A 16,097-nucleotide genomic window follows, 5' to 3' on the forward strand; every position below is an offset into this window, starting at 1 on the left:
CCAGGCCTTCTAACTTCCAAAATTTATAATGCATATAAATGGCAAGATTTGTTATCCCCATGTCAAGGGGCTACAAATACCTCAGGCTTTCATATCTGACCTAAAAGATAGAAGAAAATATCATCCACCTAAGTATACAACATTCTTCCTCCAAATGATACATGTCCACTTTGCACATGACCATTATCACAGAATCTATTCTGTAAGGTGGGAAAAGAAACTTCAGATCAAATTGTAATTTGCTGCTCTTCGTTTGCTGCCAACCTGAGCAGTTGGCACTAAAGCACTGTGGTACTCTTGGCACATAAATTTTTTTGCTCAGTCAACAATTGAATAATAAAGTCACACATGGAGCAAATCGCCAATCAATTTGTAAAGATCACAGATACATCATGAACTTCATGCATGACAGCAAAAGGTTTATGCATGCCCTTGGACACCAATTCTCTATGCTAATGAATACACAGCCTTGAACTTCAATGTTTATAAGATGTTTTGTCACGAACTCTACCAGACCCTGTAGCATTACTAGCTGAGGCATCGGACTTTACCCTTCGATAAAATAGGACATAGGCAGCAGCGGACTTTACATCTTCTTCATTTATAGGCGATATATGGCTGTCATCAAAGTTGTACCACCTATTCTCATCTAGAAGCTGCAAACAGCAAAACAGTATAAAACAGGGTGAGATAAGTAAGATATGCATAAACAATAACAGCAGCCAATTTGTGGAACAATCATTGTCCCAGTTCAAATCTAAGCTCTAATTAAGAGGATTGGCATAATCAATACGCCATAAACTTCTGAAAGGACTCAAATGTTATTAAAGTCTCACCCCAGAAAGAAAGAGCAGAAAAACAGTCTCAACTGAAAATTCACTATAAAAATTGAAACAGATATAACAACCCTGGCCAAGCCACCACCCCACAAAAGAAATATAAATAATACACAACTCTGTAATCATAAACCAATTGCGAAGAGCATTTTTCATCCTCTATTTACTTGTTCATGTTATTCCATTTCAACAAGGACACATCTGCTTCTGACTTACCTTAATATGTGCAGTGTAGTGGCCACTGCCCATGCCACCATAATGGTTGATCAAGGCATAGAGGTCATAGAGCTGAGAACGGGAACTTCTCTTGTCAGCTACATAATTTGTTAAGTCAAAGTCATGAACAGGAAAGTTGACAAAAGTTTCTAGTTTATGCTTCATTGACCGGCTATAGGAGAATCTCTTCAGATGAATAACTAGAACTTCTGGGAGCCTCCACAGATCAAGCTTTTTACTTGCTTGCCGTTGTTCCTTGCATTGTGGACAGTACCTACATCAAATAAACACTAATAATTCACAAATACTGCTGGAATGGAACCCCTTTTATTCTTAAATACACGTTTAACACAGAAGATCATTAAAACTGTCAAGCAAACAGTAAGTATTGGCTTAATTCACATGCATAATTAATAATGAAGTTGAAACTAAGGTTACCAAATTGCAAAGTATGAATCTTCTAACTGGGATATGTTCCCGAGCTTTCAGAGTTAAGTACAAGATGTTACAATACACACAATATAATATAAAGAAATGAGAGACATCTGCTCCCTTATTTGCACAGTCCTTTCTGCAAAATTACAGAAGGATTCCAATTAACTTATAGAGCTTGCCAAGCACTCCTATGTTAAACAAAAGAAGAAGTCAATCATTTTCAGGGCACATCTTCAATAGGGTACTCCTTAAAGGAGACATCACCACCCAAATGGGAACAAGACGGCATCCTTATTCATTAACTATCACAACTATTAAATAGCTCAAGTGTAGCAAAGATAGTCTTCAAAAAATAAACTGGGAATAGACAAAGCATTCTGTTGTTTTCTAAAATTAAACTATTTGGTAACTACAACACATCAATGGTATACATTGTTTATCTTAGGCAGGAACACCATCAATTTCATTTATATCTACCAAGGAATCATGAAAAAGCATAACTGCAAATCTACACATCATTTGAGCTCAAGGGCATTTATGAATGGAAAACACACAAAAGCACATAAATAAAATGTGAGAGACACACTAACCACATATCTTCTGGAACCAATGGCTCCTCTCTTAGAAAAGCCTCCAGGCAGGTATACAAAGAGAGAGGTTCAGTACGAGCTTTCTTTGTAATAGGCCCATATTTAAACACTTCAGGCAGGTTCTCCAGGTAATGCATATTGTACTTCTCCAAAAGCTTTGATGACCAATCAAGATATACTACTATAGGCGATGATGCTGACAGATTAACAGCTTTCTCATCTCCCACAGACAGGTCAATGCATGTCATACTTTCATCAACCAACTGAAGAGGTAGTTTTGGTAAAACCTTTTTATTTGCTGACGTTGATGCATGGTTAGTATCCACCTCACCAGACCTATGATCAGATGGATCTGTTGCTGCCACAGAGGTGCTTGGATCCGAATTATCGGCATATTCTAGACCCTCTTTCAGCAAAGGAGCAAGCATTGTCTGAACAATTGTCTGTATATCACCACTTGCAATTACATCATCAAATGAAAGTGATGAAATGAGAGGAGTTCCGAAAGGTTTCCATCTTTGGGCATCACTACTTTCCCTAGACAACAATAAAATGAAGCATCACATTAGAAACACCTCAATAAAGCAACTGTTTAAGCTTCAAAGCAAGCATACAAAAGCAGCAGTAGCAACTATTATCTTCTAATTGGTCTAGAATTAATTAATTCAAAATAAAAAAAATAATATGCAAAATTTTTATGTTGTGTGAAAGAAAAAGAGAGAGAGAGATTAAACACTTCTGAAATAATAATGGTACTTCTGTAAGCACTACAAAACTATTCAAATAAAAAGAACATACAACAACCACATCAAATGCTAACCGAACAGTGAAAACAAGTAATGACAAAAACTTCCAAGTCCAATTCAATTTGCATCCAAGGGAAACCTTTTTGGTGCCATGCCAATATTCACATGTCGCTATTTAAAAATTAGTACAAGGTTAGGCAAAACATACATACAGCTGCTATTTAAAAATTAGGATGAGGTCTAGGAAATAGTACATACTCTTCTTGACAGCGATGTATCAACTGAAGAAAAGCATTGCCCTTCGCTGACTTTTGAATCTTGTATGCAGCAAGATGATCATCATCTTTGATTGTGGACAATGATATATAAGAATCATCTAAAAACCTATGAATCAAATGATTTCGTATCTGCAAGCAACAATTTCAGAAAGCTGAGCCCAAATTTAGCACACATGTACGATTCCATGAATAGGAAATCAGAATGTTTAATGGCACATGCCTCGACAAGCTTAATCTCCTCAGTCTGCTTCAAGGAACAAGCATTGCTAAGCGCTTGGATCAGGTCCCTGTAACGTCCCTGCTTCGGAACAGTCACAGTGCATGTTGAGGGTAGAGCACTTCCATCACAAGTAAAAACTGTTATTGCCATGGTCCTAGTAATGGTGAATTGGAGTGGCAAGGAGAGGTACATGAAGGGATCAAATGTTACAGAAACTTTGTTGCACACAGGACAAACCAATGTTGATTTGTATTGACCCTACAAAATTAGGTAGACATGAATTAGAGGCATAATAATGACAATAACAATGAAACGGCATAATATTTTACCCAAGGTCAGTTTATCTTTTTACAGATGATTATCATAGTACCAATATTAAAAAAAATGATAAGTTGAATTAGAACTGAATTAGCACAGCTTCGATCTTATTCACCTAATTTTGCTAATATTAACACAATAGTAACAAAGATAACAACAAAGCACTATCAGATGGAACAACAATTTTATTTATGATTGATTACATAAGTCCCTCTATATAAAAGAAAAAAAGAATTATACCAGGCCCTGAGAGTGTATAAAAAAAATTATTTTTTTTTCAAAATTTGTAGTCTGCTTTTCATACACACGATTTAGGGAAGTAAGTGACAGAAATTGACCTTGTAAGGATCTAAATGTATTCCACCAGTGAGACGAGGGTAGATATATCAAAATTAAGAATCTAAATGTATTTTCAATGAACCTCAATGATGGAGCATCTTGCCTACATTCTCCAAAGGTAAAAGAAGGGTGTGCTAAGGCTACTTTTGATGCCCAAGCCTAAAATTGCCTTTGTCCGATGATGAGAAATGTAGTTGGGTTCTCAAGTAGGATTTATTAGTAAGTATTGGGATCTTTATGTTTATTCAAGTTAACGTGACAAGTTTTTTCCCTTTGTTTTCCTGAGATCACGTGCCTGCCACGGTATTTTCATACTTTTATTGCTTGGTGGAAGCATCAAATTTTGAGTCTAAAAGTGTTATTCTAAGTTTCAGAAGTCATTATGTTTTTATTTATAAATTAGGAACGTTTTAAGTCAAATTTATTGGTTTCCTTGTTGGAATCTAAGCATCTATTAAAGTCCTTATTAGACCACAAGTGCTAGGAGTCTATGCATCAATGTAATATTTCTATTGTGAAACAGAACTTTAAGTTGAGATTTTGTAGTATTATTGCTCTAGCAATAATCCTGAAGCAATATACTTTCAGTGTAAATTGTAGGGAAACTTAAGTGTGAATCCTAGGAATTTCTTTTTCTTATCTTTATTCGAATTTCTTCAGCTTTCATTTGGAAAAGGTTGTGTTTAAAAGAAATCATTCAGTATTAATATCATGCGGAGCATTTTGAAAAGAAGCAACTCAAAATTCAGCATTTCAAAATCAAAGATATATAAGGATTGTTTCTTTGACTCGTTCTTCAAATTAGTTCTCATTTTCAGGTCTTCTAAAATGAGGCAATTCCAAAATATGAAATCGTCATTTGAAATGAAATGCATCTTATAAAAACCACATCAATGGATGACTATAAGTAACTATCTAAATCCCGGACTTCTGCACCCAGCTTCAACCTGATACTAATCCTACAGTAACCCTAAATATTCTGGTAAATCTACACCTGCTTTGCCCTGAAGTAACCAAAAAACAGACCTTGACACCCTAATCACCCAGCTTTGCTACATCACCTCAATTACGTTCTTGTAATTTACTCTATTCTTTATTATTGCAGCTTTGAAATTTACAAGGTGTGAGGATAGATTTGAAATGAGTACACTTCCAATAAATGCAACATTGATATTCAGTTCTTGTAGGTGATACAAAGCTACATGTCATCAGTCCTTTGAGACCAAAAATTAGGAATATTTTAGAAATAAGGATATAGGCAATTGGAAATTATACTTGTGCAAAGTATATACAATAATTTGAAGTTATGAACTATATAGCATGTGTACTCAATATTTAAAAACAGGGAAGAAAAATGGTAGACACTCGATTTCATAAGTTGGCATGAGAAGAACAGATATTTAAGCATTCAAGAAAAAGCAATTCTAGAAGGTATGGTTTCATAAATTCCTTTTCTCCAAGGCTTAGGAACTACAAGCCTTTTTATGAGGACCAAACTTCAAGAAGTTCGGAAAAAAGTTACACATATGCAAAATAAGAATTTCTTCCTTTTTCCTGTTTTTTTTTTTTTTTCAACTCTTACATCCATAATATCTTTCTTCTAAAATTTAACTGAAATAATCAGGCTCCATATCATAAATATTAACATCTCATTTTAGAATTCTCATCTCCATTGTAATTTGGCAAGTGTTAGGGAGAATCTCACAATTCTAGTAAATACTTTTCAACAGAAGGTCAATGGAATCTCAATACTAATGATACTCAGTGTCTGACAAGGGTAAGTGCATCAAAAAACTTTAAAACTAAACATTCTCAATGAAGGACTTAAACAAATAGTTTCAAATTATCATTGACTCAAATTGTACTGCATAATACATCCTATTCAAGGAAGAACATATGGGAAATACTAAAGAAAATGTTGACTTAAATCTCCAGTTAATATCAAAGTTATGAGATTTACCATGACATGCAAGACACCTGTACTCCTGTTTGGCATTCAATATTATAATGTATAAGACATTACTCACCTGGCACACGTCAACAATTATTGAATCATTACGAGCAATATGATTTGCCCAATATTCATCAGCAACTTCTTCATCTGGACGGCCATCAGCATCTCTAGAATTTATATAAGGTTTGTGTTTGACACGATTCAGATCCTCATGAAGTCCATCAAGCAGAAATGCTAAAAGCTCCTGAGAAAATAAAAGTTAAAAATGATAAGCTTGCATGAACTATAAGCAAAGCATGGATTAGAAAGATCTTGATGTCCAATACAAACCTGAGAGTCATGCTGATTGTATCCACTAAATTGAGGTGCAAAGCGGGCAAGCTTTGCTTTAAAGGGCCGCGGTGCAACTGGTGTTCGTCCGGGTGCCCACAGCTTTCTCAGCAACTCACCAAATGCTAGAGCAAGCTCACCCTACACAAGAAACAATTAGCTTAGAAGTTAATAAACATATTAATTATACAACCAAACTAAACTCTTCAAGAAAAAACATGTGAGATTTCAACAACAAATTGATTCCAGTAACACCAAAGTTGAAACATATTAGCAAAATGTCAATGCACATATTTTCCACTATTCTGACTAAATAATATTTGCTTTGATATGTAAGAAGAGAGGTATAATTCAAAGGTCTTACTCATAGAGTGGGACATTTCAATAAAGTAACACAGTAAACCTGCTTTTGGGTGGATAGAGAAAAGATAAGAGCTTTGTGAAGCACACACTTTAATCACATTTAACCAAACAATGATTATGTTATGTAACAGCATAAGATAAAACATAACACTAGAAAAGCTACATGGCTATCTCTATAATTACTATATGTGGACAAAGTTTTTGGCAGTACAGTTCATTGCCTACAAATATTCCCAACCATCTCAACACACACACCATAGCAGGTTGACATACTAGCGAGCACAATCAATCCATTAGTTTTCAGCACAAAGTGATCATTATCAACCTGAAATAACCACTTTGCAGTGAACCACATGGCAGCAAGCATGATCAGCTCAAAGAATTGGTGAAACTGCTACAATCCTTATTAGAGGTGACTGCCCTAGATTCCTGGGAGAACCCTTTCGAAAAGGAAAGGTACCACTCAGTTGAGTGTCTTTGTTTTGCTCAAATGTTATAGTTCTTTTATGAGTATCTTCTGATTGTCAAAAAAGGTTATACAAGTGCTATTTATAAGAATTTAAAAAAAAAAAATTTCTGTGCGACTTTTCTCCACAGATAGAGTTGCTCCATTTATCTATCAATTTTAAAGTCAAGTCTTCCAAAACATAGCACTGCTCTACTTAATACCATGCAAAACTAAGAGCACTTGATCTAACTTCACAACCCAACTACAAAGAGAAAGAAATGAGAGATCATTCATATGGAGGAGATGGAAGTTGAAGGAAAGCTAGAGCTAGAGTCCAATAATGATTTTTGTCACAATCTTACAATATGCATACAGGCTCTGCTAAGTTTACTTGTGCGTTTAACTATAGTAGCTATTAATGGAGAAATTATGTAGATGATGACTGCAAATAAACTCGTTGACAGAGTTGTACGGCTCCAACGACTCATTTATGTAAGCATGTTAAATTCTCCTGCATCAACCATAAAGAGTCTGGCATCTTCAAAGCCTTGAACAACCATTTCTTGACATGTTAAGTTTTCAATAAATGCTAGCAGTTTGTTTGAAAGTGCAAATCTACACTATGCATTTTGCTTGATACAAATATACCGCTTACAATTTGCTTACCATGTTTCTCTAACTTACAGAGAGCAGATGCTTTTCCATAAAGGTGGGTCATGCATGTGCCAAGAAGCCTCTAGTAGTTCATGAACACAAGTCTAATAGACTAAGCATATCTACATAATATGCTAAATATCACAATAATTTGAAATGTAAAATTAATTAGATTATACAAGTTCACTTTAGTTTTGACACTAAATTCTGGATTTAATTCAACATTTGGAAACCTAATCTGATGGACATCAATCTAAGAGATAAAAATTGAATTTCAGATACAACCACCAAATTGTGAACACTGCTGGTTAACATAAGTCAAGAACCTTTACAAGCAACAAATCTGAAGGAGGGCACACGAAAATGAAAAGCAATCGTAGATCATATTAACATTCCAAACATGAACAACCTGGAGTTGAATAATTTTTTTCCTTTTGGCCAGCTAGGGTTAATAACTTGGCAAACCTCAATTTCTAACATTCACTTATAAAATATAATATTGTACACTGTTGGTCCCCTGAATACCTCAACCACAAAATAAGAAGGCAACTTTATAATACTAGATACAGGAACTCGTATAACATCTATAGATGCTCATCAAAGGAAAAGAAGAAACACAATATTTCTATACGCATATCTATACTTAATCAATTGATACAAACTCCCCAAAAATAATTACAATAAAAACCCTAGAATGTGGAGAACCAAGGAAAGACAGGTTACACAAACAAAACCCATGTCCTATGATGCTCACAGACTAGTACCAGGTAACATAAAAAGGTTCTTCAGTTATTTGAAATCTTTCCTAAAGAAAAGTATATTATTTTCCACTTTATAATACTAGATATAGGAACTCATGTAACATCTATACATGCTCATCAGAGGAAAAGAACAGACACAATACTTCTATGCACATATCTATACTTATTCAATTGATATAAACTTCTCAAAAATTATTAAAATAACAACCCTAAGATGTGCAGAACCAAGGCAAGACAGGTTACACAAACAAAACCCGTGTCCTATAATGCTCACTGACTAGTACCAGGTAACATAAAAAGGTTCTTCAGTTATTTGAAATCTTTCCGAAGGAAACATATATTATTTTCCATAGTCCCCAATTAGTTTAAATCTTCAATGGGAAAAAACACCTTTAACCTTAATCAGTCCTTGAGCTGTTAGCATTGATTCCAAATAACCAGGGCGTAAAGTATGAATAAATAGAGATGACTATGAACATCCATGCGTACAACCTTACAATGTGAAAGTAGTAGAAGTTAAGAGCAAAATCAAGGAACAATAATACCTAATGGCCAAAGTTCAACACTATACGACTGGGCAGCCAGTGTCCTAGACCCTTATCCTTGATGGAAAGGTCAGGAGGACTTCGCCATAGGATTAAAGTTGAATTAGTCAAATGGAGAATGCTCCAAAAATGTTGTTCAAATATCAAAAGCAGTTACAGATAAATGTAAATGCTTTGAGGGCAACAGCAAAACATCTCTCTACAAACTAGAATTATAGCAAGCCAAAACAAGATGCATGCAACAACACATTTACATAGATAATGGTTTTCAAAATAGATGAACAGAAAATAAGTTCTAGCTCAAAAACAGATCATATAAGGATTACTCATATAACATCTATTTTTAAGTTAGACACTTACAACCATGCCCAAAGGGTTTTGCCAATTTATCTCCTGATGATAGTCTTCCCGGAAGTATCTAGCAAACTCTGGTGTATGAACAAGGCACTGTATTGCACTATTCATAAAGCAAGTATTCCCAAGATTCAGCAGCCCAGTCAAACCACCAGAAGCCCCCCTCGTAATAACACCACTGTTCGCATAAGTGTTATCCAACTCTCTACCAGGATAACTCAAGGTCTGACTTTGCATGTGCTCTGCACCATAACCTCTGGATGCAATCTTGTTTGCCGACAGGCCTCCTGCAATTGATAAGCTTGACTTAGAAGGCTCTAGAAGTACAGAAGTAGCTTCCTTATCTGCAAATCCATTGTCTGGAAAACTTATACCGCCACTTAATTCAGTACCATTAACATTGTTAAGGACCTCCACCAAAATCTGTTTAAATTGATCACAAGAAAACAATAGGTTAGAACATGAAAAGATTACTAATTAACAATAAAACAAGAAATCCTCAAATACATATCCATTTTTGTGCTCTATCAGATATCTATGTCCATATTTGTATGTGTCCAAGAAGGGTGGGCATACATATCATTTATGCATGAATGGAGGGATGGGAAAATCCCTTTACCAGGTGAGTTAAAAGGCACTGATTGTTATAATAAATAACTAACCACATAATTCTGTACATCACTGAAACAGCTATTGCCAGAATGACCTGATGAAAACCAAGGGGGTGAAACGTGGATATGCCTCAGAAATAGATAACAAAAGTATGCAGCGGTCACCAAGAAAACATATCGAGGAGGCTATCCACTTATTGCTGAACACAAACAGCACAGCAGAAAAGCACAAATAAAACAAACCCGTGATCCTAAAGGTCCATCGATGGGAATCATTGAACATGTCTAAGCAATGTTAAACTCCAAATAGTGCAGACATGGTTAATGGTGGTCTATGGTTCTAGGTTCAAAGCAGCTACAAGAACTCAAAAGGTGCACCAGAATTATTTATGCCATTAACAATTTTTTTTGCTGAAACTTGATACCTAATTTCTTTCCTCTTTCCAAATTTATGCTTCCTCTTTCTTGTAGAGAGAAGCTCTTATCAAGAATAGTGCCTTCCATGCACCCAAATAAGAACAAAGTGTACCAGATTATTATGCATAACGAAGGACTAAAGAAAAAGTAGCAAGCCCCAAAGATAGCAAAATTAGAATACCCACCAAATTAGTGGGTCAATAACCTATTATTTCCACCTTGGCATCTATATCCATCCTAAAACATCCTTATTTTGACAATCAAGTAACGTGTAGATTGAACAGCCATGGCTCCAATGACAAAGGAGGGACTACAAATAATCCAAGAAAGATTATTGAATTTAACCCATGACGGGAATAAAACTTTTGCCCCCTCATCAGCCTCTTAAAGAAGCAACTAAGAATTCTCAACTATCTGTATGTACATACTGATAGACTTTGACCAACTTAACCAACCATACAGAATATCAGTCATAAAACTCAAACACAAGGAAAAAACTTGGCCATAGATACCCAAGATTGTGCTCCTAACATCACCTGCATTGACTGCAGCATAAAGGCTTAAACTTCACAGCAGAGAAAAATGCGACTGAAGCTTCCAAAGACACAATTCAACACAATATAGAAACTGGCAATAGATGACAAAGAGAGCTTGTTTAATAGATAGATTGAGCAATAATACTGTCATAAAAGGATGGTAATATGCGAAAGAAGCACTAATTCTGAATCTGAAATGATATGTATTTGTTTTAGCTTAGTTGGCAGAAATCTTAATTCTAGAAATCAAATTAGATATTAACAAAAAGCATGAAACTTTTTTTCCCTAAAAATTCCATCCATTTTACAATTGTACATAAGGCAGATGCATCAAATGCAGAATCCAATTTCAGATGCTTAACTGGTTTCTTTATAACAGACATAGTAGTCGTAAAATGATAAATAAGTGGTGCAGCAAAAAGGACCCACATCCTGATCCATCTGTATGTTGGCATCATCAAGTGTTTTATCCATATCATTCATCAAAGCATGTTTCCGATGACCATAGTAATCCCAAATACAAACCTGAAAAAATAAGGAAATAAAACTACTAAAGAACTTGACAAGAAAAAAATTAGGAAAATGAAAAACAGAAAAGGAAATAATCTTGCATCTGCAAATTACTTGTTCCAAGTTGAGATAAAAAATCTCACATGCTCGCCGGTGAAGCTCACCAATGGTTTCCTGTCCAAAATAATTTAGTCTTCAGAAAGCAGTTATTCTAAATAAGTACAATGAGAGCAGCAGTAGAGCCGAAAGAAATCCTGTCTCATAGCTGAGTTTCACATCATACCTTCTTGCTTATTCTTATAGTAGAGCGATCACCTTTCGGTGTCACAAGAAGTTGCAGACGCAGTGGATAAACCTCCACAGCAAACTCTGTCTGAGAAAGACCTGAATCAATTACTTTCCGTGACAATGTTGGACCACCACCATACCTGAACCCAAAAGAGATTAAATGATTCCTCAACATATCACCAAATGTATAGGTAAATGTGGAAAAACAAGACCAAAAGAAACATATGCAGAAAATTTAATAGCAATACTGCAAATCATTCTTTATACAATCATGCCAAATATAAAATTGTGTATAAGCATGGTAAAGAGAGAGTCATATTAGTTCCCACCACTAAACCATATAAACTAGAAAGTGAAGGGAATAGAGGGGGAGGACTTAGTGGGGTTGGGGTAACGTTTCTCTCGTTTGAATTATTTAAACAGAAGGAAAGAAAAAGGATGTGTACTGACCTTGTTTAACTATGGAAGGAAGGGGTAATGTTTGATTTATTTCTATAATTATGTCCTTTCTGAGTGAGATATACATATATAAGGGTAATTTAGTCTAAGCAATCAAAAACAATTGAATGAGAGATCATTCTCATCTCATCCAAATACTTCAAATTCAGAAGAATGGAAAGAATGGAGGTTGAGATGGTTTTGGCAGGTTACATATATCCTCTTTATCTTTCCTTGTATCAAAAAACAAATTGACCTATCCACAGAAGCAAATACAAAAAAGAAAAAAAAAACATAAAGTTGATCAGGGGTTTCAGAAAAAGTAGCTGCTCTGTTGACATCAATAGTGAATCTTACCCTTGGATTCCATAAAACATTTAAATAGGGCCCAAGAAACTTGCATGCTGGACCTAATGTATGAAGGGCAGGCAATCATACTAACAAATGCATAAATGTATACATATAAATTACAAAAATAATTACACACATAGATGTATACAATTATATAAATAAATGCAGATATCAACTTGAACCTTGATTCCGGCGCTAAGGTCATAGGTTCAAACCTCTGAAATAACTAGGCTTACAAACAATTTCTCTTGTACAAAAGAATATATTGGAACTCCCAAAATGATGTCAACTTCAAATATTTCTTAAAATTACAAAGCTAACTTGTGATAAAAATGTAAAAAGAAAAAGTACAATACTTCAGCGTCTAAGAATGATGTTTTCCGATAATTATAGCCACAATCACTCCTAAAGATGAACCTTTCAAGGCTGCCTTTAGTAGCTATGACAACAAACTATGGCCACAATCACCGCACAAATGAACCTTCTTTGGTAATCAAAGCTTCAACTTAGTAGCTAGAACTAGGGCATCCATCATAGAGAAACTTGCTTAGCATAGTGCCGAAGCTTATAGGACTAAACATAACAACTATTATCTTATACATCAGCAGTTGAATTTAAGAACTCCACATACGGGTTTCTATACTTAGCAGAAGTCCAGTTAACTTGTTCCAGCTTAGTGTTGATATAAATTCACAAAACGATTATCACCCTACAAACCAGCAATTGAGTTTCAAAACTCCATAAGCCTGCCCACATACTTGGCAAATGAAAATTTACTTGTTAACAAGAGATTCAACATTGAGTTATTACATTAATATGTTTGGCTAACTAGAAACAAATTACCTACACAAACTGGCCAGTAAGTTTTAACATGCAATAATCCTTGACAAAATACCAAAAATAATTCAAAGAAGCCATATCTAACTAGCTAACCATGAATAAAGCTGGTTCCAAACTTGTTGAGGTAGTAAGACATAGTCACGGCCTTCTAATAAAGTATCATGAATCTCAACACCGCTGCCGGGGCTTGAGTCCTCCGAAGGCCCATCTGATATCAAATCAGAATTATCAATCCCTGAAGGCCTTTTCAAAGTAGTCAAACGAGGTGAATCCGAATTCCCTGCCAAAGAAGAGCTTCCTTCGTTGGTGTTGTTGTTATTATTCAGCTGCTGCTCTTGGTTCACATAATCAATCCAGTGTTGCCACCATCTAGTTCAAAAATTAACCAAAAACAAAACCCCGGAAAAAGAGAGTTAAGACATAGAGCAGAAGTAGTTAAAAAATTTGAAAATTCATATAGAAAAATAGAGAAAAAAAAAGGGTATTAACTTTTGAGTGATGAGAAAAAAGGAATCGCCTTCTTTAGTGTTAGCTTCGGCAGTAATGGCGATGTCTCTGATTAAAACCCTCTCTTCGTCGGGACTCAGTTCCTTCGTCGTCGCCGTCGACGTCGCCACCTCCGTCATCACTCTCTAATCTCTATCTCTTCCCAGAACAGATCTCGAGTTAGCCAAAAGTTTTGAAATTTCAGACCGTCGGATTCCGCCCCCTTTGAAACGACAGAGGAAAACCTGTGTTTTCTTTGTAACGCTGAAGAACTAGTTGAATTTACAGGTGTCTTCTTTCGTTTCTTCTTCCCCCCTTAAAATGTGCTTCAAGCTTTGGTTTTGCTCTTCTTTTCCTCAAAATCTGGTCTGGCCCCAGAAAATGCCTCTCCAAGCTTTTCTCAAACCCAACCTTTTATGGGCTAAAGCCCAACCTAAGTTTTCATACTACGAAAGTGTCCCAACTTGAATAATCGGGCACGGGTATTACCCGACCCAATTAAAGAAGATTAAGATATTATATATAGTCGGATTCAAATACTAAAACTACTATTTAGAGTATTCATTATTCAAATCTGATTATAAATAATAATTTTTAATATTAAATTTTAATTATATATAAATATATATAAGTTTTTATTTATAAATTTCTTATAATTATGAAATGCTTAGAAAATTCATTTGTTGTAATAAATATGATATTAAACTTTAATTTATTTTTTCAGAAACTAACTTTAATTTATGGATTTTTTTCATTAATAATATAAATAAAATTGATTTTAAATTTATTTTAATTTAATATTTAATTAGTAGTGTATAAAATATTCGAACAAAAGTTCGAGTAACAATTTTAAAATTTAATTGGGCATTTATAGGGTTTACCAAATATCTTATCAAATAATTGAATTCAAATTAGGGTATTTCAAAAATAACGAATATCTTACTTGATAAATTACTTAAATCAATTTTTAATGTGAGAAATTATTTTACTTATAGCCAGTAGAATTTCATAAATGAGTTTATATAGTTAACGTGCTTGTCATTTGGTGATTTAATTTATTAAATTTACTTAATTACATTTTAATCAAATATTTAACAAACCTTTAACTCGTTTGTAAAATTTAAAAATTTTACAATCTTATTGTCTACTTAGCATTCTTTGGTTGATTTGTACAACCTAATTTTTCTTTTAGTCTTGTTTGAAATACGCTTTTTGGTTAAACGAAAGATTTATCCCACTTCTTATTTGAAATTTCTTAAATAGTTCATAATTGTTCTTTGTTTATTTAAAATTTTTTGAATAGTTCATAATTTTTTAAAGTATTATGTCAAGAAATTATTTATATCGTGAAATGTTTGACAATTTATTAGAATTAATTCATAATTTTTCAATTTTGTTAAGGTTTGAAAAATATTGATTCAATTATAACTATACATAACAAATATAAATCTAACATTTGTAATAATATCATTTAAAAAGATTTTCTCCATACCTCAATAGTATATGGTCAAGAAGGATTATATAACTCTCTATTTAATAAACCTCAATTACTAGTATAATTCTTCCACAATTTCAAAAAAATATATATTTATATGAATAGTATTATCATATATTCTAATAATCATATCATATATTTCATAAATAAAATAAGATCTTAAATTAAAAAACCCATACATTATAATGTTCAATTTGTTCATGTATTTAAATTCTCTTGTAGAGTTTTAAAAGAATAGTCTTGAAAATAAAATAAGAGCATGTCCAACATTTTTGGAAAAGCACTAAGCTTGTAGATGTGATTAGATATCTATAACATAATTAAAAGGGTTTTCCTCGCTTAATCACGTATCCGCTTCAAAACGTAATTACAAAGATTAAACAATATTTATAAAAAAATTTAAAATTATTTATGTAAATTGTAAAGATATAAACTCTAAACCAACTACATGCGTGAGCATCTTATATTTGACTCCAGTGCAATTCACGGATCATACTCTAGTTGGCTAAAAGGCTAGGTCAAGAAAATCAAGACCCCCCCAGCCCCACTCCTCTCTTTCCTTGATGAATATTTAATTCCTTCTGGACAAGGTACTGCACAGTTATCAAAATGTATTTTGATTGGGAATTAAACAAAAACAGGTGAAGATCTCTCAAGTTCACCTCCTTTGGCCCCTCTTAATTCCTCCTTTTTCCTTTTCAAAATATAATTAAATTAAAGAAAGGAAATTCAAAAAGC

The 16,097-nt window shown here is 34.0% G+C and overlaps 1 protein-coding gene across 3 annotated transcripts; it reads right to left on the reverse strand.

Moving 5' to 3' along the window:
• Nucleotides 1–3: 3 nt before the first annotated feature.
• Nucleotides 4–14,199, reverse strand: UBP5 (ubiquitin-specific protease 5). 3 transcript variants are annotated; one of them, XM_021440629.2, is made up of 14 exons: nucleotides 13,868–14,199; nucleotides 13,472–13,747; nucleotides 11,745–11,889; nucleotides 11,576–11,635; nucleotides 11,381–11,476; nucleotides 9,762–9,810; nucleotides 9,394–9,674; nucleotides 6,263–6,403; nucleotides 6,006–6,176; nucleotides 3,322–3,579; nucleotides 3,082–3,230; nucleotides 2,078–2,614; nucleotides 1,053–1,326; nucleotides 4–656 (listed from the first exon to the last, which is right to left on the reverse strand). In XM_021440629.2, the coding sequence occupies exons 1-14, from the start codon at nucleotides 14,002–14,004 to the stop codon at nucleotides 477–479; spliced, it is 2,754 nt and encodes a 917-aa protein (XP_021296304.1). In that variant the 5' UTR covers nucleotides 14,005–14,199; the 3' UTR covers nucleotides 4–476. The 3 variants fall into 3 exon arrangements, with proteins under 3 accessions (XP_021296304.1, XP_021296305.1, XP_021296303.1); XM_021440630.2 differs by having other exon boundaries at nucleotides 9,780–9,810; nucleotides 13,868–14,198; XM_021440628.2 differs by having other exon boundaries at nucleotides 9,394–9,810; nucleotides 13,868–14,198.
• Between the last annotated feature and the right edge of the window lie 1,898 nt (nucleotides 14,200–16,097).

The sequence above is a fragment of the Theobroma umbraticum genome, unplaced genomic scaffold (assembly GCF_002168275.2).
Source record: "Theobroma umbraticum cultivar Fairchild unplaced genomic scaffold, ASM216827v3 scaffold_12.1, whole genome shotgun sequence".
NCBI classification, from domain to species: domain Eukaryota; kingdom Viridiplantae; phylum Streptophyta; class Magnoliopsida; order Malvales; family Malvaceae; genus Theobroma; species Theobroma umbraticum.

Excerpts from the sequence above, each read along its gene's own strand:
- UBP5 (XM_021440628.2), bottom strand. The coding sequence starts at position 14,004 with ATGACGGAGGTGGCGACGTCGACGGCGACGACGAAGGAACTGAGTCCC. Across the intron at positions 11,890-13,471 it reads TGGAACCAGCTTTATTCATG|GTATGGTGGTGGTCCAACAT; the intron begins GTTAGCTAGTTA and ends TTTTGGGTTCAG. Across the intron at positions 3,231-3,321 it reads AGGAGATTAAGCTTGTCGAG|ATACGAAATCATTTGATTCA; the intron begins GCATGTGCCATT and ends TGTTGCTTGCAG.